The 23,549-nt window shown below is 43.1% G+C and overlaps 1 protein-coding gene across 4 annotated transcripts in view; it reads right to left on the bottom strand.

Annotated features, from left to right (window-relative positions):
* Positions 1-23,549, bottom strand: part of PRICKLE2 (prickle planar cell polarity protein 2) — a 278,984-nt gene that overhangs the window by 25,758 nt on the left and 229,677 nt on the right. For all 4 annotated transcript variants that reach the window (XM_029050890.1, XM_007668265.3, XM_007668266.4 and 1 more), the window contains 2 exons: positions 23,074-23,260; positions 14,674-15,540 (listed from right to left, as the gene is read on the bottom strand). In XM_029050890.1, coding sequence (XP_028906723.1) covers positions 14,674-15,540; positions 23,074-23,260 — 1,054 coding nt within the window. The remainder of the gene's footprint in view (positions 1-14,673; positions 15,541-23,073; positions 23,261-23,549) is intronic.

The raw sequence follows: 23,549 nt of genomic DNA, 5'->3' as shown, positions 1-23,549 counted from the left end.
CCTTGGTTTAGGCTTGAGATACAGCAGCTAAAGATCAGCAGAATCAAATAGATATCATCTAAACCTATGGAGATTTCCACCTAATGTGCCACCTGACCAAACCATGATAAAGTATCACAAACATCCCCAAAGTGTTGGTATTGGCCAACCAGTGACACGGGAGAGAGAGGGCCGCTCTGTGCCCACAGGCAGGCTTTGTGGCAAGGCATGAGTGCAGAATCCCCACCGGATGTGCCTTAGCCAGCACAGGTCTCTGACTCACTTGAGCTGCCTTTGGTTCTATCTCCAGGTTCAGTAGATTGGTACCACAGTGGAGCAGACTGCAAAGGGCTTTCCCTGTTTAGAAGTTGGGCGGAGGTGGAGCCATGTGACTCTGGGCCCATCGCTCCTCCCCTGTTGCTACTATCTGGAAATGTGACCAGAATGAGAACTTTCTCAGCTGGAGCCTGGAGAAGGCAGGGGAAAGGCAGGAAGGGGACAAGGTAGCCAGGCTTGGATCAGCATTATCACACTTCAAAGAGGACATGTGCATGTAGTCTAGACTACCTCTCTGTCACCAGGACTCTCAATCCAGCCCAGAAATTAGGAAACGATCTCCACCCAGAAAAGGAAATTTCCTAGCCTACCTTGGGAGCACATCCCTGTGACTCAGCACCCTATGTAATGGAAGTGCTTCCCAATGGCTAACTTAAATACTTTCTGCTTTATTCTCCTTGGTGGATATGGAGACAAGCTTGTCCCCCACATCTCCTGTAAAACTGGTCACGTATATGAGGGTTATCATTAATTCCCTTTCAGAACTCTCTCATCTGTTATTTACTCATAGAGAAATCCCACTTTTCAGCAAAGACTCCTCTCTAAACTGTAAGTTTATTGTGGGCAGGGAACATGACTACCAACTCTGATGTACTGTACTCTCCCAATCACTGGAAGTACCACTGGAGGTTTGAGGGGGTGAGGAGTGGAGAGATATGAGAGAAGGAATAGAAATATCTTGCTATTAAATGAAGCTGCATTTTTTTTAACAGGGTAAGAATCGACTTTTGATCTTAGATTTTCACCTTAGAAAGGGTTTGTCAAAGGGAAGACACTTTGAAAGTACAAGCATTCTCATGGAAAAACAAGTTTCACATTTCTTTAAGTATCTGCATCACATCTGCTGCCAGATCATTTTTCTACAAAAACACAGAGTCCTCGTTTCCCCACTCCTCAAGAATCTCCAGTAGCTGCCCATTCACCTTCGCAACAAACAGAAACTCCTTACTATCGGCTTTAAATCACACAATCAACTTGCCCCCTCCCACCTTACCTCCCTGATTTCCTACTACAATGCAGCCTGCACACTTTGCTCTTCTAATGCCAACCTACTCACTGTACCCTGTTCTCGTCTATCTCGCCACTGACCTCTGACCCACGTCCTGCCTTTGGCCTGAAACACCCTCCCTCTTCCTATCCAACAGACAATCGCTCTCCTCACCTTCAAAGCCCTATTGAAGGCACATCTCCCCTAAGACAATTTCCCTAACTAGGCCCTCATTTCCTCTTCTCCTTCCTACTCCCTTCTGCATCACTCTTGCACTTGGATTTGCACCCTTTATTCACCCCTCCCTCAGCCCCACAGCACTTATGAACATATCTGTAATTCATTTATATTAATATCTGGCTCCCACTCTAGACTGTAAGCTCATTGTGGACAGGGAATGTGTCTACCAACTGTTATATTATACTCTTCCAAGCACTTAGTACAGTGCTCTGCACACAGTAAGTGCTCAATAAAAATGACTGATTAAGTAGGCAAGACAGTGGAAAGTGGGCTAGAGATTCCAATTAGGAATCATGGGTTCCAGTCCAAATTGTACCCTTCTATCATGTTAAAAAAAGACTTGGCAAGTTGTTTGCACCCAAAACGTCTGAGCACATCTCATTTGCTGCTTAGGACCCCTCTTATTCTTGCTCTCACTTTCCAGCCAATGATTTTTATTTTTTTAAATCACAAATGAGCCCAGGTTCAGGCTTCAGGTTCAGATAGACAGGCAGCCAGTGTTATTGCTTCCTCATGAATGCTTCCTGATTGGCCTGGAAGTGAGTGCACACAATTCACAGACAGTTAACTACCCTCTTTTGCATGCTGTTCTTTCCCCCTACCTTACTGCCAACATGTCTGAACTGTGGGTAATTCCCTGTTGCTTCCATGGACTGAGGGGAAAAAAACAGGGTCATGGCAAAGTAGTAGTAATAGTAGAAGCAGTAGAATTTAGTGAGTGTCCACTGAGCACAATGCATTGTGCTAAGTGTGTGAGAAATACAAAACTAGTGACACGTTCTCTGCCCACAAGGAACTTAGACTGGTCTCTACCAGTATGAGTACCACAGTGCTGGGTATCGGGGGAGGGAGAAGAGGGAAACCAGTGGTTTGTGGCTCCTCACAGTTGTGGGGTTGATTCAGCTCACTCACTGTAAGCATTTTTGAGCTGCTCAAACTCAGGATTGGTTTAATAATACTGATAATTGTGGTATTTGTTAAGCACTTACTATGTGCTGAGCACTGCACTGCAGAGGATACAAGATGATCATCGCAGACACAGTCCCTGCCCCACAAGGGGCTCACAGACTATGGGAGAAGAGCAGGAATTTAATCCCCATTTTATAGATGAGAAAACTGAGGGACTTGCTCAAGGTCACAGAGCAGGCAAGCAGGCACAGAGCAACTGAAGCTTGGATTAGGGCCCTGGTCCTCTGACCACTCCCAGGTTCGTGTTCTTTCCTCGAGGCCACACTTCTTCCCATGCTGCTTGTATGGCATCATGGCTAAACCCAAATTCTCCACATAAAAATTCAATTAGAAAAACATGATTGGGTCAATTCCATGAAATGGGTCACAGCTATTTACTTTCTCAGACAGACATCAGCAAATTGCTTGAGGAGATTAAGCAAAAAGCTCCAGTGACTCTTATCGTTATACGTTAAATAATAATTGCTCTTCTCACGAGCAATTCATTAGCCAGAGCTTGCCAGCTCAAACTGCTGATAGGAGAATGGACATCAGGTCTGTAACCTAGGACTTTCCAACCAAAGAGGCCCGTATTTTAGAATGTTATGGCTAGCAAACTCACACATCTGCTCTGCAAAGAGCTCTGAATAAGCTCTGTAGCTGACCACCACAAACAATGAAGCAGGCAGTCAGAGAATGGAGAAACAGAGGGATACAATACAAGTAAGTGGATTCCTCAGTACTTCCCTTTGGCTCCAGGATTGTAGGCTCAAAAGGAGTGAAATGTGAGGTCTCTTTGTCTCTCTGTTGCTCTAAAGTAATATTCAAGATCGGGTCTTCCTGTGCAGCCTTACAAAAGGTAACGTGTCTGGTTCCTATGTCAGTTCCAACTCCCACAGTCAAAATGAAGCAGCCTGACAGAATGCAGAAGACACTGAGCTAGGCTAGTCAAGACAGTTGCAGCTCATTCAGTGATGTCTAAATCTGGGGCCTAAGGGGTGCTTTTTAATGCTCAAGCTAGATTGGAATTCCTCTAAGTGCTGATCGCCTCAGACGTGGAAATGATCAAGCGTTTCACTGACACAGGACTGGCTCTGCTTATTTCTGGAACTGATATGATCTCAGTGGAAAACTGTTATTGTATTTGTTTCCCATTGCATTTGCTTTTTGTCTTCCAGACCTCTGTGTCTGTTTCTCATAGAAGAGAATAGATTAACTCCTTGGAGGTTGATCCAGTTTGGTCACGAAGGAGAAACTACAGCGAATGCAATGCTCTCAGATGTTAAATGATAGTAGATGAAAAAATGCAGAAGCAAATGGCAGACAAGATCCACAAGAAGGGAATCTGCTTTCTCAGTGTCCATGAAGTGAGACCCATTAACATTAATAGGGTGTTACACATACAAAATTAGACTGTGAGCTCTAATGACCTTATGATTGGAAATTCAGAGGTAGACCAAAAACTTCAATTTTTGACCAGGCAAAGGTCCCTGAAAATGATTGTGAATATAATTCAGCTGAACTAGTGCTTATCCAAGGGGAGAGGAAGAACTTGGATCATTGAAATCCACAGAAAATCCAAATCTCTTATTTTAGCCAGTAACTTCAGCCTCCTTCCCCATCAAATCTTTTACCAGAGCTGTTCACAAGTAGCAGAATGAACTTGTTTAAGTTTCATCTCCTTTCTCTGTCGGTTCAGGGTAATAATATTAATAATAATGTTGGAATTTGACAAGCGCTTACTATGTGCCGAGCACTGTTCTAAGCGCTGGGGTAGACACAGGGGAGTCAGGTTGTCCCACGTGGGGCTCACAGTCTTCATCCCCATTTTACAGATGAGGTAACTGAGGCACCGAGAAGTTAAGTGACTTGCCCAAAGTCACACAGCTGACAAGTGGTGGAGCCGGGATTCGAACCCATGACCTCTGACTCCAAATCCCGTGCTCTTTCCACTGAGCCACGCTGCTTCTCTCAAGCAGGGTGTTAACAAGCAGTGATGTGGCCAAAATGCAGGGCGCAAGAGGGAAATGAAAAATCTGCAAGGCACTTGGGTTATCTCCAACCTCTGGTTAATACAACTCTAGCTGTGTAAATGAGTTGGAGGTGGTGGGGGAAGAGGAGAGAAAAGTGCTTTCTCTGCTTCAGAGGGAGCTTTTGAACACTGAGAAGAAGCTTACTATCTTTGGGGCCTTACTTTAATGAACTTCTTTCCTGATCTCTTAGTGAAGCTTAGGGAAGCAGTGAGGCCTAGTGGAAAGAGCATAGCCCTAAGAGTCAGAGAACCTGGGTTCTAACCCCAGCTCCACCACTGGTTTGCTGTATGACCTTAGGCTAGTCACTTAACTTCTCTGTGCCTCAGTTATTTTGTCTGTAAAATGGGGATTAATCACTCTCCCTCCGATTTAGACTGTGAGCCCCATGTGGGACAGGGACTGAGTCCAACCCGATTATTTGGTATCTACCTCAGTGCTTAGCACAGTGCTTGACACACTGGAATGAATACTGTAATTATTATTAATTACTATCTCTGGGGAGCTTTTACTATGTAGATCCATACAAAAGCACAAACAAACCCATTCTGTACTTGCTTCTGCTCAAACTACTCTGAAAAAGCACAGCTAAATTCTAAAACTGGAGTTCCTTAATCACTTAACACAGATCTCAGATTCACACCCTAATTAGGTATTTTTTTCTGGCACCCTCTTACTAATTCTGGACAAAGTGCTAATAGATACATCACTAAATTGGGGCTTGCCAGAAAGGAATAAATCAAACAGAAACATGCACTCTGCGGTTCATAGAAAGTTTCCTTCAGTTGTAAGTAAAGGATGATTTCAGTGATGCCATAAACAAAACACACTGAGGAGCTTCGTGATTAGTAATAAATTCAGAAAGAGCAGATAAGGGGCCCACTGAATGGCAACTGTACGGAGAGGGTTAAGTATGGAGAAGGGCTTAACTCAAGGTACAGGAGCTAAAGCCTCTCACATCTTTAGGGTCAGATCCATGGGACCTGAGCCTATGATCTGGGTTAAGTCAAGCCTAAAAAAAGACCTCTCTGGATTTGGACCAAGCCTGGGCACCTCCTTGAGACCTTCCTATTCATCCAGCTGAGGACTGGGGTGTGTGGACAGTAGGGAGTCTTATAGCACAGCTTGGAGACTACAAAACCCAGCATCCTCTGGGACATACTGCTCTCGTGCATTACACAACACTTATGTGGCAGTGCTTCCCTTGGAGGGAAATCCCAGCACCTTATGGATGGACTGGAACTCTGTACTCCCAGGGCTTAGCTCAACCCAGAGCTGGGCTTGCGAACCCAGCCTTAAATTCTCAGCTCTTTTGGGAGTCCTACCACATCTTAGATGAGGAAGAGGCTACTCTTGGTTTTCTGTGCTAATGGAGGGACCCAGATAATCAATTTTATCCAATCTTCCTGCTTCCCCCAAATTTTTACCAGGGCTATTAGCAAGTAGCCAAGTAGACTAAATTGAATTGCACAGCTCTGCCTTTAGATGGTATGTTAGGAGCAGTGAAATGGCCAAAAGGAAGATAAGGGAGGGACAACACAAAGTAGCAAAAGACTTAGATCAAATAGGATACATAGCTCTTGGCTTTTCAGGTGGTGAAGGTACCTCATTTTAGGTGAAAGTAAGGAGAATAGAAGTAGAGACACCTTCAGCAGATTGGGTGGCAGATCCCACATCCTTGTGCTTACACCATTACATTTTTGGTATTAAATAAAACGCCAAAGGACTTTTGAAGCGGTCCCTGGCCTTCAACTCCTAAAACATCCCCTGCCTGTTTACTCAGCTTGATTCGTGACAGCTGCCCCCAACTAATAATATGTCAAAAAGCTCTAGAACAGCAAGGAAGGCATGCTGGTTTTGATTTAGGAAATATGCGCTAGGGAGTCAGGCTCCAGCACTGGCTTTGCAGGGGGCTAGTAGAGCGGTTCTGCAAAAACAAGACTCTGTTCACCAAATGAAAACACACACACAAGGCAGCCTTGTTCCCTACATTAATGCCAGTGGAGCAGGCCTGGTCACTAGGAAGGGTAGTTGGTCATGCTGGCTAATAGACAACTGAATTAAGAGGTATTTAATAGATACCTGAACACATCTTTGGCTACATCTTTCACTTTACACTAGGGAAAATGAACCTCATTTCAGTTTAGGGTCACTGGCAATCTCCAACTACTTTTCAAATGTTTACAGTCAGAAAAAAATTCCTCAAAAAGCATTCGGCCAAGGACTATTCTCCTTTATTTTTAATCCACACTGTATTTTTAGGGATGCTTTATCCACATGTTTTTGATTAGTTTTCACTTTAACTTATTCAAATACTATTTGAGGCCTAAGAGGCCTTCAGTACATTCCAGGTTTTCCATCTTTAAAGCTGCTTTTGGCCAGTAAAAATATGTACTAGAACTTCAGAAGGGTTAAAGATAGAAGATCCAATCCCACGCATCTGTAGAAGGAGTTCATTGTGGGGGAAAATGTCACAACACCAGAAGGGGGTCTTTCTAGTGACAGGATGAAGGGGGCAGTGACCACTAAAAACTGTGCATATACAAAAACAGATCCCCATAGGACTGGTCCTGATGGAATGGGAGGTGGTGGAGGACATGGACATTCTTTCTTACCATCTGTCCACATTTAAATCCTGCCAGTAGTTCTTCTATAGTATCATACGGATCCACTCCTTTCTCTACATTCCACCCTCATCACTTCCCAGCTGGATTACTCCACTGATTTCCTTACTGGTCTTCCTGCCTGAAGCCTCATTCCTCTTCAATCTGTCCTTTACTCTGCCAATGTTATCATCTTATTAAAATGCTGGTTAGGCACTTAACTCCCCTCCTCAAAAACCTGTAATGGCTACTCATTTCTTTTGCATAAAACAAGGCTCTCCACCAGCTTTTTCCCTCATATATATATAGAGAGAGAGACTCTCTTCTCACATTACACCCCAGCTCACACTCTTTGCCCTTCCCAAACTAACCATTTTACTGTACTTCACTAACAATGGTGCTGTCTCAGACTCACTGCTTACATCTTTCTTCCTACATAGATCTCTCCCTGCCTCGAATCCACCAATCCATGTTCCCCTCAACTTTCAAAGTCCCACTAAAAGCCTCTTTTTCCAAGAGGCATTTCTTGACTGATCCCCATCTTTGAGGTCATGCTGCTCCATCCACTCCCTTAGCACTGATCTCTTTGTTGTTCATTTAAGTGCTTACTTATGCTATTTGAATAAGCTTGTGCACCTCTAATGGGCATGGGAATTTGTGGTTGCTTGCCTCCCCCATAGATTGAAAGTGACTTTAGAGGAAAGATCATGTCTTATTTCTGTTCACTGTTCCCAAGCTCCACAGTGCTCTGCACACAATAAGTGCTCAATAAATATGATTGATAGTACAGTGTTCTACACCCAGAGATGCTCAATACCATACTGTTGATGATGAAAGCATTTGCTGCCTTCAATGGGAATGTGAATACTAGTAGAAATTCTGCCTACTGATCTACTTTGGAAATAGTTCTAGTTTACTCACCTAGCTTAAATAAAGATGTGTCCAGCGAGTAGAAAAGAATGTTGATTTTATCACTTTATTAGTAGAGGAACCTCCATGGGAGAAGGCCAGCTGGTAAAAAATATTTGGGACCTGCTACAATGTTCCCACTCATTTATAAACCTAACTTATCCCTTGCTTCGTTTGCACTCAAGTAAGATCTCCTAAGCTCTCAATTCCAGCCTTTGATTATATTTATTTTCTAAAATTAAAAGGCCCTCAAAATATGATACATTGTTTTTGGTGGGGGGCACAGAGAGCAGGGTGGAATGGGGAAAAAAGGGCTAGAAAAGCTGGCATTGGGAGAGAGGAAATGGTATTACTTAAAAAAAAATTTATAAAGCCCTGACTGTTACTGATTCTCAGAATAGATGGACACCAACAAGGCTCTGCCAGTAGGTGCCCAGCTGTGTTACTTGGGCCTGAACATTCCAACATGATGCCCGGTGGTCAGGACCTACCTCAGTTCCCTCTCTGGCATCTCTAATATGCCAATGTGTAAATGTTTGAAAGCTTTGGAAGGGTGAATAGGGAGAAATGTAGGGATCCACCCTAAAAAGAAACTTCGTACATAACACAGGGTAAACAGTACACCAGTCCTCACTTACTCTCCATGTGCCACATCTCTCTTGGAGGCTTATTCGGAATAAGATGAATAAAATCCACATGATTTCCTACTCAGAATAAATTCTCACTCACCTGGGTGACGAGTGACTGCCCATTATAAGTGCTCATCTAGACTGTAAATTCACTGTGGGCAGGGAATGTGTCTGTTTACTGTTACAGTGTACTCTCCCTAGTGTTTAGTCTAGTGCTCTGATCATAGTAAGTGCTCAATAAATACAACTGAATGAATGAAACTTGTGAAAGGAGTTCCAATATCAAAGTGTTTAGTACAGTGCTCTGCACATAGTAAGTGCTCAATAAATACGTTTGAATGAATGAATGAATTAGGTTCATCAATTGTCCAATGAGCTCTGCATTTCTCCTGTTCAGCCCACGTTTATTGTTGTCACACTTTGCTACCCATTCCTATCTCTAAATAGTGCATTAATACATCACAGGCTGAAAGAATACAAGCCCTAACCAAGGTCACCAATGACCTCTTTATAACCTAATCCAAAGGATTATAATCCACCCTGATCCTCCTTAATTTCTGGGACTGTGAACCACTCTCTCCTCCTCAGAACACCATCAGGATTTGGTTTTGTTGCCATGGTAGTATCCTAGTTCTCCTACCTCTCTGACCGTTCCTCCTCAGTTTGGTTCGGCTCCTCCTCTGTCTCTCATCCAAGGTTCTGCTCTTCTTCCTCTACTCTTCTTGCTTTACACTCACTCTCTTGCATAGCTCACCCGCTCACACAATTTCAACTACCACCCCTATGTGATTGACTCCCAGATCTATCTCTCTAACTTTGGACTACCACCTGATCTGCAATTCCACAACTCTCTTGCCTCCAGTACATTTCCACTCGGAAGTCTTGCTGACACCTCAAACTCAACATGTCTAAAACAGAACTCCTTATCTTTTCCCCTAAGACCACTTCTCCCCTTTGCTTTCTCAATATCATTCGACAGCATCACCATCCTTCCCATCCCAAAAGGCCACAATCTTGGTGCCATCATTGACTCTTCACTATCATTCAATACTCATGTTCAGTCTATTGCCAAAACCTGCTGGTTCTTCCCTCACAGCGTCTCCCACATCCTTCCCAACTGCTACCGCCCTGGTTTTGCCATGTCTAGACTATTGCATTAGCCTCCTCACTGGTCTCCCAGCTTCTTCCCACTCCAATCTGTACTACATGCTACCACATGGATCATCTTCCTGAAACATCTTTTGGCCCACATCTCTCCTCAGTCAGTCAGTTGTATTTACTGAGCACTTACCATGTGCAGAACACTGTACTAGGTGCTTGGGAGAGTATAATATAACAATAATTCTCTGCTCTCAATGAGCTTACAGTCTAGAGGACTCCTCTCCTCAAAACCCTCTGCTGGCTTCCTGTGCCTCTTCAAATCAAACAAAAACTCCTCACAATTGACTCCAAAACTCTCCACCATCAGGCCACACTTTACGTATCTGCTCTCTTCACTGGCTATTCCTCAACTTGCGTCTCTGTTCCTCCTAAGCCAACCTTCTAACTGTACCTCACACTTGACATTCACGCTGTTTTCCTGGGTTGAAACTCCCTCCAAACAGATTACAGCTCTCCCCACAATCAAATCCCTCCTCCTCCAACAAGATTTCCTTGAGACACATTGTGCCTTCAGCTAACTAGCACACTTATGAACTAATTTATGCCCTCCTTAGCATTAATGTACATATGTCTGCTCAATTTTTTTAAACCACTCTGGATATAAATATTTTTATGTTTGCTTTCCCCATTAGAGTATAAGCTCCTGTGGGTAGGGAAGGGGTCACTTAATTTTCTGTACTTCCCAAGCTTGTGCTCAGTAAATGCTACAACTCCTACCACAAGCAGTTGCCTGAATCAAGTAGCCCTCAGAGGTCCCCCATAGAGAGATTACCATGAAAAAACAAACAAAATGGAATAAAAAGAGCAACAAGGTACATGAAATTCCCTTGAGGACCACTCCCTGGATGTTATTAGACTACTCTCCTGCTGTTGTATTTACAAATGGGCATGGGAGACATAATGTATTTTAATGACTGCATAAAGCCGCTGGGTATATATTGAAAGTAGTCTTTAATAGTAATAATAATAATGATAATAATAATGATAATAATGGCATTTATTGAGCGCTTACTATTTGCCAAGCACTGTTCTAAGCTGTGGGGGGGATACAAGGTAATCAGGCTGTCCCACATGGGGCTCACAGTCTTAATCCCCATTTTACAGATGAGGTAACTGAGGCACAGAGCAGTTAAGTGACTTGCCCAAAGTCATACAGCTGACAAGTGGCAGAGCTGGGATTAGAACTCATGACCTCTGACTCCCAAGCCCGGGCTCTTTCCACTGAGCCATGCTGGCTGAGATGCCAAGTGAGAAACTCGTTAGTCAAAATGAATTGATCTGCTTACTTAAGAACAAGTGAATGGCAGCTCCAAAGCTCTAACCTTTGACACTTTTACCACCAACACTCGAATGCTAATGCCTTTCTTGGTAGAGAAATATTCATGGACAAATAGGTTAATTGATGTGGATTTTTGAGGCTTAGCTTTTAAAGAAACAATATGCCAGCTGAGTATGAGTTTTTAATAAACTATTTAAACAAAGAATTTGGGTTAACAGCAATTAGCCAAGCAAGGCAAAAGAATACCAAAAATGTACTTTAATAAAATTAAATATAAAAATGTTTTGCATTATGAATATTAAAAGCATAATTTCAAAAATGTTGAGATGAGTTGGGACATTTCAGTTATTATTCCAAATCCTAAAACTGTCACTCAACTTTTTTTTTTACTTTGCTAGAAAATCCTGAAAAATAATCTACAGCAATAATAGGACTCAATGTTGCACAATAAAGTTCACACTGTCAAGATGGGCTGATATGAACGTGTGTGTACACCACAAAAATGCACCACAGATCCCTTTTCCTTTCCTTTACCCCTCTTTTCAGATTTTTTTTCCAGACTGTTCACAGTAACATCAATGAAACCTCTCCTGCTGCTAATATTTAAGTGTGAATACAGTATCACACTTATATAGTTTATGTTTAGAATCTATCTGAAATCAGATTAATTATAGATATGGCACTAGCAAACCTCCCTAGAAAAGCAGAATCAAAATCCATAACTTGTTCTGGAGGATACAACCGCAGAAAACATTCTTGACATTTTGGATGGGAGTAAATTCAAAATGGCATTCTCATATTTACTAGGCAGGCACAAACCTCTTCTTGGTAAACTGTCTGAGCCTGGGATTCAAGAGAAATTCCCTGTTCGAAGCACTCGTTAGCTAAGGGTTTGGAACAATAAGGGTTAACAAGTAGTATACATTAATATCATGCAACAGGAATCTGTGGAATTTAATGGCAGTTAGCTACTGACTCAATTCATGAATGTATATGAAATGGTTTTCCAAGAAGGCAGGCCTGAAAACAACTAGTTCCAAACAAAACGATGAAAAAGAGAACTGGATAATGGAAGGCAATTCAAACATCTACAGCTAACGAACTGTTGGAAGCCAGGTTTTCTGATGTTTTAGGGGAAGGATTACTGAGAAGAGGCACATGTTAAGCACTCTCCATCCATTTAGTAATGCAAATTAGTGTACACCAATAACACCGCCCTCCCCACCCCCAACCCCAAACCATTACAGTTAATACACTTGGCTTCTAAGGAAGGATCAAGGCATTTTCAACTAAGCCTTTTGGACTCCTGGTTGTTACTCATAGTTTGTTGTTACCAAAATTTAAAGGTACACAAGCTTTAAAAATTCTGTAAATATCACTGAATTTCAATTTAATTTCTCTAAGCCCAACTGAGTTTTCTAACAACATCAAAAATAAAAATGGGTGGTGAGGGTCAACAGGGAAAAGATTCATTTTGTTCATTAAAAGCACTTAAAATATGTTTAGTGAGATGTAGTTTGGGGGAACATATATGACAACAAAGATTATACTTAATATGTTACAATAACTGTAATTAAAAAGTTACTTTCAGGGTATTATCCCCAGTCTTTCTCCCACACCCCTGTCTGGTACAAGTATACAGAGGAATCAAATGGAAGTCTTTTTTTTTTTTTTAAGGCCATGCTTTTCCTTCCATCTCTCAAGCTTATCACCGCTGGATTGTCATCATGCTTATCACTCAGTGGATAGGCAGCTGGTAATGAAAAGTAAGAGAGCCCTAAAGCATATTTTAAAATGAACAAATACAAAACCAAAGAACTGTGGGTATTTTGTGAGAGAAGGAAGAAAAATCTATAGACAGATAAATTATAGGAAGACACCACTGATCATTTGTGGAGAGGGAGAAACGAGGGCAAAGGTTTCTTAAATACACATATATAAGGTGGATGTATTTTCAAGCAAATGCTCCATATTGGAAGTGCTCCATGATCCTAAATGCCAGATTCCAAACAGACACATTCAACCTGATATTACAATTGAAAAGCCCCCAAAATATAAATGGTCATCAAATACCTTCTCCACCATGTGAGAGCAAAACAGTTCCAGAGAGGTCTGAAAGAGTTAATATTTCTTCCATATTGCCTAACAACTGATTGGGGTCGGGGGGAGGATTGGGCAAATTAATATTACCTGCTTGTTAACTCAAAGCACTGTCCTATCAGTGATTTTAGTTCTTTTCACCATGCTTTTTGAATTCTCTCCAATTGTTGTGCTAGGGTTATGTCCGGGCTACAGAATGAGGAACTGATCATCAGAGCATTGAAATGACCTTGCCCAAGGTCACACAGTCAGTCTCTGGCCATATGATCACTTGACCCATCCTTTAGGATTTGCTTACCCTAGTCCCTGGAAAGTCAGGAAAAAGGTCAGCTAAAGAATCTTCCCAGCCCTTTCTTGTTGCACAACAATAACGAGGCAGCTTGGTCTAGTGAAAATATCATGGTCTGGGAGTCAGAGTCCTGGGTTCTAGTTCCAGCTCTGCCACTGGTGTGCTGAGCAAGTAAACCTCTGGGGCCCTTTATTTCCTCATTTGTAAAACTGAGGATAATATACCTGCTCTCCCTCCCTGAAAGATTGTGAATCCAGGTGAGACAGGAACTGCCTCTGATCTGATTATCTCATATCTATTCCAGTGCTCAACAATTATTATTGTTCTACCTGACTGGTCTTCTTCAGTGTCTTCCAAATGCAGAAGCCACATTCCTGGGCAATTATTTAGCATCTTTCATCAATCAATCAATTGAGAAGCAGTGTGGCCTAGTGGAAAGAGCATAAGCCTGGGACTCAGAGAATGTATGAATAGCTCTCCCACTGTGCTCTGCACCAAACACACTGACAGGCTTCATGTGATAAGTGCCGGTACCTTATAATAATAATAATTATTATAGTAATTATGGTATTTGCTAAGCACTTACTATGAGCCAGGAACTGTACTAAATGCTGGGTTGGATTCAAGCAAATCAGGTTGGACACAGTCCCTTGTCCCACGTGGGGCTCACAGTCTCAATCTCCATTTTACAGATGAGGTAACTGAGGCACAGAGAAGTGAAGTGACTTGCCCAAGGTCACACAGCAGACAACTAGTGGAACTGGGATTAGAACCCATGACCTTCTGCCACCCAGGCCTGTGCTCCATCCACTGCGTTTATGTGCACATACCTGCACACCCTCAGGAGAACTTTTGGGAAGTATGCAAAGATTGTTTTCTATTCTAGTTTGGCTACACTTTCCCTGTCCAACAATGGAATTCTACCACACACTCCCAGACTCCAGATACAGGGGTTTAGGAGTCGGGAACCTGATCCAAGTTTGAGGGGGAGGGAAGAAGGATGGAGGAGACAATAGTGCTACTTTTCGGTCACCCGACTCACCTTTCCTCTTCTACACCAGCCTGCGGGACTCCAAGTCTGTTCTTCATGAGACTGCAGAATAAAGTCCGAGCTGAAATCCTCAAGCCCAGCAGTGGTAACACTTAACACCACGTTAAGTGTTACCAGGATAAGCAGCTTACCTGTTGCATTGGAAAGGGCCAGCGACTCCATTGAGCCCCGGGGGGTTTGTTCAGTAGGAGTCAGATCCTCAGTGAATTTAAGTGCATTGATAGGGTGCCTGGTTCGACACTGCTGAGTCGGCATGCCACTTTCCCCCTCTTCTTCATCATATTTTGGGACTTTAATACTGCCTCTTGCCTCATTAAAGCTCTGATTGGACATATCACTATAGCTCTCCTGGGATCTAAGTCTTCCTGGGTAATAATCTTCCCTGCATTCCTTAATGAAGCTACCACTATGCCCTTTCAACGCCAAAGACGAGCTTCTCTTTGGATTACCAAAATGCTTTCCCCATAAATCTGGCTGAGCCCCTGCCACCTGCCCAGGGCTATAGGACGTTCTGATGTTACACTGGCTGAGGAGCTGCAAGGGGCTCTGTGACTGACTTTGTTCCATTTTATTGCCGTAATGGTAAAGCTCATCTCGGCTTCTCCATATGTGGTCCCTGTTGAGGCTGGGTGTCTGGCTTGACAGGCTGAGCAAATCCATCTGCAGTGACAGTGGATCTACATCAGCTGAGAGGCGATTGGATGTCACCTGCAGCTGGCCACATGGGTTGAGCATGGCCTCTTCTGCTTTGCCTTTGTTCTTGCCAATCTTGGCACTACGCCGGGATTCTTTGGCCCTGGCGTTCTGGAATGCTGAATCGGATGAGTCGGAGCCGTTGGGATCCTCTCCTGCACTGCAGGCTCGGGAGCAGAAGATCTGACCTTGTTTTGGTAGGAAAGGGCGCCCGAGCAAAGATTTCTTGCAATGAGCACAGCAGAAACAGGTTTCGGTCGCATGCCAGTGTTGGCCATCATAAGTCATCTGGCCCTGGTCAATGCCTAGGGAGAACAAATACGGAGAAAACATAAGTACTCTGACAGGACCTGAAGTAAAAGATGCCTGAAGACACAATAGGTTAGAAAGCCAGTAAAAGAATGACCACAAAGAATAATTCCTAAATTTCTGTTTACCTAATAAACCCTCATCTGCTCTCTTTACTTCTCTTAGGGAAGGAATGTGGCCTTGTGGAAAGAGCCCAGGCCTGGGAGTCAGAGACCCTAGGTTCTAATCTTAGAGAAGCAGCGTGGCTCACTGGAAAGAGCACGGGCTTTGGAGTCAGAGGTCATGGGTTCGAATCCCGGCTCCACCACTTGTCAGCTGTGTGACTGTGGGGCAAGTCACTTCACTTCTCTGTGCCTCAGTTACCTCATCTGTAAAATGGGGATTAAGACTGTGAGCCTCACGTGGGACAACCTGATTCCCCTGTGTCTACCCCAGCGCTTAGAACAGTGCTCTGCACATAGTAAGCGCTTAACAAATACCAACATTATTATTATTATTATTATTAATCTCTGCTCTGCCACTTGCCTGCTGGGTGACCTGGGGCAACTCACCTTCTCTGTGCCTCAGTTTCTTCATCTGTAAAATGGGGATTTAATGTCCCTGCTTGCCCTCCTGCTTAGACTGTGAGCCCCATGTGGGACAGGGTCTAAACTGAATATCTTGTAACATCCCAGTGCTTAGTACAGTGCTTGGGACATAGTAAGCACTTAAATATCAAAATTACTATTATCATTATTACTGCTTCACTCTCCCTGGAGTAGTGTTTGTCTGCTTAGCACTCTCTAGAAGGAGAAATTGGCTTTTCCCACCAACATCCTTATCAAATGATGGTGGCTGAGAACTCTTTGGCAACTGAAGTCTGTGAAGTCTGAAACCAGTTCCCAGGGGAATTTTACAGGATGTAGAGAAGACCACCACCTCTGAGGACAGACTAGAAATATAGACATGTCCAAGATGTTTTCCCTGATTAAGTCCTCATTTCCCCCACTTACTCTCCCTTTTGTGTCACTTATGCACTTGGATATATAACCCCTAAGCACTTGATATTCACCCCACCCTAAGGTCTACAGCACTACTGTATGTATCCTTACACTCTGCCATTTCCCCTATCTGCAATTTAGTTTGATGTCTGTTTGGGCTAGGAGCATATCTACCAACTTTATTATACTTTACCAAATGCTTAGTACAGTGCTCTGCACACACAGTAAGTGCTCAATAAATCCCACTGATTAATTGCTTGGGGATCAGACTTGCTATATTGGGATGAGGTGAATAACTACTCAGTTGGAAAAAACTTCAAGAAAGGGGTTGGTTTTGAGCTGAACTTAAAGAGAAAGAAACACAGAGTACATAAGCAGAATAGGAAGCAGAGAAGAAACATTTCAACACAAGCCCTTTGCTCAACCACTCAGTGCATTTATTGTGGCCATACTGTCTACAGAGAACTGGACTAAATGCTTGAAAGAATACCATAGAAGAAAAAAAATCCTTATCCTCAAGGAGATCACCATGTAAAGAGGGAGAAGGGTAGACACTGATTATTTACCAATAGCAGAAAAGCAAAGATGATGGATAGTAGTAAGAGTATGGTGGGATGGAATGGATAAATAAATAACATATAGAACAATTGTATACCACCAATCTAGATACTAAAATACGATCTATAAGCACTGAGCATATAGTGCTAAGGGTGGCTGATGGGTTAATGTGGTTTGGGATCATGGGAATTAATTAGGGAAGGGTTCTTAAAGGGCTGTGGCCTGCAGGATTTGAAGTGGGGAGGGCAGAAAGGAAAATGAGGTGAACAAGGGAAAAGAATATATAGAGAGTTGAGAATGAGGTCAGTTATAAGGTGAGCTTGTGTGGAGCAAAAAGGGTGACCTGGAGCAAAAATGGGTGAAGAGAGAAATTTGAAAGATCAATCTATCAATGGTATCCTTTGAACACTTACTATGTGAAGAGCACTGTACTAAGTGCTTGGGAATACAACCATCAATCATATTTATTGAGCATTTAACTATGTGCAAAGTACCATACTAAGCACTTGGCACTACACAGCAGAGTAGATAGAGACAATTCCTGCCCACAGGGAGCTTACAGACTAGAGGGGGAAAGATGGCGAAAGCTGGTGAAGAGCCTTGAAGCCAATGGTAAAGTAGTTCTGCATGATGGAAATTGGTAGCCATTGGGTGTTTTTTGAGGCGTGAAGGACATTTTAAGAAAATGTTCTGGGTAGCAGTGTGTAGTGTATAGACTGACAGGGGAGACCAGTGTGGAGTCTGATACATTAGTCTTGCGAAATAACGAGAGTTTCAACAGTGTGAAGGTCATGTGGGTGGAGAAGAAGGGGCAGATGTGGGAAGTGTTATGGAAAAAAAATTGGCAGGATTTAGTGACATATAAGAACTAAAAGTCACAAAGGAGTCCAAGAGGACACCAGCCTTCTGGGACTGGGTGGATGGTGGTGGTGGTGGTGTTGACAGAGATGGGGATGTTGGAAGGAGGTATGCTTTAGAAGGGAAGTGGAGTTGTTTTCATTCATTCAATCATATTTATTGAGCGCTTACTGTGTGCAGAGCATTATACTAAGCGTTTTAGACTTTTAAGTTTGAGATGTTGGCAGAACATCCACATAGAGGTGTCCTGAGGCAAGGGGAAAGGCAAGTGTGACTAGCCAGAGAAAGGTTGGGGCCTCTGAGGAAGATGTGGAAGACATCAGCCCAGATGTGGTAACTGAATCTATGTAAGGAGATGAGCTTCACGAGAGAGTAAGTGTAGATCAAGAAAAGTGAGAAGCCCAGCACAGAGCCCCATGAGACACCTACAGTTAGGGGATAAGAAGTGGGAAAAGAGCCAGCAAATGAGATGGAGACGAAGCTGCCAGAGAGGTAAGAGGAGAACCAGGTGGAGTACACTGTCAGCGAAGCAAGGTCAGACAGCATTTCCAGATGCAATTTTTGGCTGCTTTTTTCATTAGCTTGTTCCCTTAACAAATGAAGGAGGTCTTTCTAATTTACAAGCCAGGGGTTAGGGGAAGAGTGCAAGGCTGAAAGGACATTTCCATGGGAGGGAGTCACCCCTCTGATGAATCACATCTGAGCAAAGGGGTCCCCTCTCCCTTTGGAGGCCTTCATTCCCTCCCCAGGATTGTAAATTCGGGTTGCCTCTCCATGCCCTTCTTGCTGCAAACAAGTCACTTTGAACTGTGGGGAGATAAGTAGTGTCCTTCCTCATTCTTCTTAGAATGAAGGACAAGGTCACAGCATTTCCAAATCCTACTCCACATCCTTCCTCTACTCCTCTGGGGAGGAAGGGAGAGGACAAGAAGGGAGAAAGGGAGAGACATAGATCTTCTAGCTAACCTATACCCTCTGTCTTTATTTTGGCCTTTTGGAGGCGAGATGTGTCCGACACCAAATTAAATATTTATTAAGAACCCAAAGAACTGCAGTAGGTACTTCAAACCAAAGGACATTTTTACCTATTAGCACTATTGAGAGTTCATCTTAAGATAGGATCCTTTGGTGCCTGGTGACCAACACATAGGAGGCCAAGAAGTAGTTTCATCAACTTTGAACTGAAGTTGCTCCCCAAGGCCTTGCTGTGCCGATCTGGGGACACCTCTGGAAGAAAACCCTGTCTAGTTCTACCAGATATCTGAAAAGTTTGGTTTACAAAGAAAGAGGCTTCTTTCCCGGACTACTACATGTAGGTCACCAGGACTTAAAACAGAGCAAAAGCTCCTCACTATTGGCTTCAAAGGTCTCCATCACCTTGCCGCCTTCTACCTCAACCTCCCTTCTCGCCTTCTACAGCCCAACCCGCGCACTCTGCTCCTCTGGTGCTAACCTTCTCACTGTGCCTCGTTCTCGCTTGTCCCACTGTCGACCCCTGGCCCACATCATACCTCTGGCCTAGAATGCACTCCCTCAAATCTCCCAAATTAGCACTCTTCCCCCATTCAAAGCCTTACTAAAAGCTCACCTCCTCCAGGAGGCCTTCCTGGACTAAGCCCCCCTTTTCCTCTGCTCCCTCTCCCCTCCTCATCGTTCCCACTCCCTCCCTCTGCTCTACCTCCCTTCCCTGCCCCACAGTACTTGTGTATATATGTACATATTTATAATTCTATTTATTTTATTAATCCTATTTATTTATATTGATGTTATTGATGTCTGTTTACTTGTTTTGATGTCTGTCTCCCCCCGCCTAGACTGTGAGCCCATTGTGGGCAGGGATTGTCTCTATTTGTTGCTGAATTGTACTTTACAAGTGCTTAGTACAGTGCTCTGCACACAGTATGCACTCAATAAATATGATTGAATGAATGAATCCACTACTGAAATAGCCACATAAATCATCCTTTTACAAAGCATAAAACAATACCCTTTTTAACTGGGAACAGATAGCTGACCAATGCCTACATCTGTTGGCTAGTGTGCTTGTTCATTTTCCTCCCCCATATAGAAGCAGCATGGCCTAGTGGCTAGAAGCAGCATGGCTAGTAGAAAAAACATGGATCTGGGAGTCAGAGAATGGGGTTCTAATTCCAGCTCCCCAACTTTCTGTGACTGTGTGTGTGTGTATGTGTGTGTGTGAGACCTTGGGCAAGTCACTTAACTTCTCTATGCCTCAGTTTCCTCATCTGTAAAATGGGGATTCCATACCTTTTCCCCTCCTACTTAGACTGTGAGCCCCATATGGGGCAGGGACTATGTCTGACCTGATTATCTGGTACCCACCACAGTGCTTAGAACAGTGCTTGGCACATAGTAAGCACTTAAATACCACTAATATTATTATGAGGATGTAATTTCTTCTACCAGAGGCAGTCAGGTCATTCTCCCACTATCTCTTCCTGCCCCATACAGCTTTTGGTGTTGATAACTGCTCCCACCCACTGTGTAGCTGAGACTTTTTCAGGTGCAATGCGGTAGAAAAAGAGTAAACATGAAAGAGATAGAAGCAGCACTGAGATCTAGAGAACAGCTGTAGTCCTGCTGGTCAATAAAAAGCTAGCGGCCTGACCTCACAAGATGCAGAAACTCTGTTCTCAAGGGCTGCTAGTTCCAGGCTGCTTCTTGAAACAGAGAAGGAAGGAGAAGCAAGGAGGGCTCCTGAACGACTTGGCGTTGGACAAACACAGAGGGAGACAGGGCTTGAAGAAGGTGGGGAAATAGAAAGTCTGAAGAGGAGGCTCACAAGGAGGCAAAGGACAGCATGGTTTGCAGGAGCAGGGTTTAAACGGCTTCAGAGCATTTAGCAATGCTTTTGATAAACATCCTCTTTTGGGGATGCTCTGTCCTGCACTTGAACTCCAACATCTGAAAGTGAGCCCATCTTTGCTTGATCCATTTTTTAATTTTCCCTTTTCCATAAGTTTAAGTTCTTTCCAGAGGGTGCTTATATCTACTGCTGCTTCAGTCTATATGTGTTTATAGGCTGGTTTACTTTGCCCTTTGCAGGAAGAAGCCGCGTTGCCCTAGCAACGGCTGCATGATGTAGAGTATGTTCCAGCCTGCTGTGTGAATATGGAATATTTGAATAGTAGGATCACAGTTAAAAAAACGTAATGATCATGTATCCCTGAACATTATATGTATGTTGCACATTTTACTGTTAAAGGAAAATTACATTTTATTGTAAAATAGACATTTGTTTCAGGTGGAGGGTTTAACCCAACTATTCAGTTAAATCTAAGGCTCTTTTCACTGCCAAGCATTCCTCCCCCCCACCCACCCCTTCACCTCATTGCAGTGTAAAATGCTGAACCTATTTTGCATAAAGGGAACCGGACAAGGAGAATAAATATTGCTTGAGAGAAAGAAGGAGAGAAATATGTAGAAAAATTGGCACCTACAATGTCAGCCACAATCAGGGCTTCTGTCATAGGTGAAATCCTGCAAAAAATACTGGGTAACACTTCTTTTAGGAACATGCCCCTGTATTTAGCATTCCCAGTGCTGACAAGAGAGGGTTTCAGTGTTGGTTTCCTTAAAGTCTCCTTGCATCTCTCCTCCCCTAATTAGGGTGTGAGCCCCATATGGGCCAAGGACAGTGTCTGAATGGCCTTTTTTATTTTGTATTTACCCCAACACTTAGCACAGGGATTTGTACAGTGTGAGTATTTAACGAATGTCTGAAATAAGAGCAGCAAACCTTGGTTTCCTGTATATAAATTTTTTAGCCCTGAGCCCAAACATCTCAGAAACCAACAGTGCACTTTTTGGCTAAGACTTGCAACTCCTCTCAAACATTCTAATTCTCTTCCCTTTCTTGATAGAATCCTGACTGATGATATGCTAAATGGAGCTCAACACTAGCTGATGGCCTCTTGCAGAACACACTTTAAACACATGAAAAAAGAAAACTCACTTAAGACTTCTCAAGTTAATAGTCTGATTCTAAAAGATTGGGCCTTTCTTAGAGGGGGCAGGGAGGGGTTCACATTTATTGGTGGTTCAACAGATCAATTCAGATGTGAATTTTGACGAACAAACACTTTCCATAGCAACCATTACTCCCCTGCCATGAAAGCCTCCAAATGAGGACCAGGGCAGGGCCAAGGTTTATGAAAAGAAAACCTTAAACTACTAATCAAATTAATTAAGGTCTTGACTTTCATTAATCTCATGCACTGAACAGCCCAAACTCCTAGGGATACAGTCTGACACTGTTTTCCAGGTATGCCAGCTCCGCTCCTGATGAAGTGGCGAAAACACCACCCTCTTTTCTTGGCCACATAAAATGTATTTTTCCTTCAATGACTTAAGTGGGCATTAAAAAAAGTCTACAGCTCTAGAAACTACAGTTATCGCTCCATCTCCTCACTACAGGTAAAAGCTTGGCAATTTTTGTCAGACTTCCTGGAGTTACACAACCAGTGGAAACATCAGGCTGTTATTTCACATCCCACAGAGGCTCCCTCCCATACTGCCAATTCTCTTTAGAAGGATCTCCCGTAATAGCCTGTGGTGCCAGAAAATGCAAATTGAATGAATAATGAAGAAATACTGTGATCTAGTTCCAATAGATCTGCACAGTTGAACAAATTGGCTATCTGCAAAGGGAAGACAGATATTACTATATAAATTAGCCAACTTCACTTCAGAATGCTGATGGCCCACAGGGAGTGCACTGCTCAAAACAATCTCTAGTTGTATTCAGTTGGTTTTGTGATTTGCTTTTAAACCAAAACATTTGCAAGAATCTGCTCTTTTGTAACACTGGATACACGCCCAATATTTTGCTGGTGAATGTGTTGGACTCAATGGTTTGTTCCCTCCTCTCCTTCTAAATAATAACTCTGGTACTTAAGTGCTTACTATGAGCCAAACATCATACTTAGCACTCTTCTGCCTCTTACTTAGACTGTGAGTCCCGTGTAGGACAGGGACTGTGTCTGACCTGATTATCTTGTATCTTCCCCAGCATTTAGAACAGTGCTAGACACATAGTAAGCGCTTAACAAAGACCCCCAATTATTATTATTATAATTGTCAAAGGGATATAAATGAATACTCCACCCTTACCGATGTGCTGGGCACAGGTGTCACAATATTCAGCGTACAAGGATTCAAAGCAGTTGCAACAGTAAGGCCTTCCTTCCTTCATGATGTACCTCTGCCCTCCTAGCACTGTTTCACATTCAAAGCAGCAGAAGTGTTTCATATGCCAGTGTCTTCCTTCAGCTTCCGTGCACTCATCTGCAAAAATGATCTGAAACAGCCAAGCAAACGAAGTCAGTCAAACGACTGGCATCCAGAGATGGAAACATACTTTGAATGGAAAAATCTAACTATGCGCAAAACTCTGTCTGCCAAAGGACCGGAAAGGAAATTGAAACCTCGAATCTGTTTTTCTGTTTGTTTGTTTTAATGGTATTTGTTAAGTCCTTACTATGCGTCAAACACTGCTCTAAGCGCTGGAATCTTGTCTTATGCCATCGAGTCATCTCTGACTCATAGCGATGCGATGGTCACATCTGTCCCACAATGCCCCACCTCCA

The sequence above is a fragment of the Ornithorhynchus anatinus genome, chromosome X1 (assembly GCF_004115215.2).
Source record: "Ornithorhynchus anatinus isolate Pmale09 chromosome X1, mOrnAna1.pri.v4, whole genome shotgun sequence".
In the NCBI taxonomy this organism is placed as follows: Eukaryota; Metazoa; Chordata; class Mammalia; order Monotremata; family Ornithorhynchidae; genus Ornithorhynchus; species Ornithorhynchus anatinus.
This window is presented reverse-complemented; position numbering and strand designations above follow the sequence as displayed.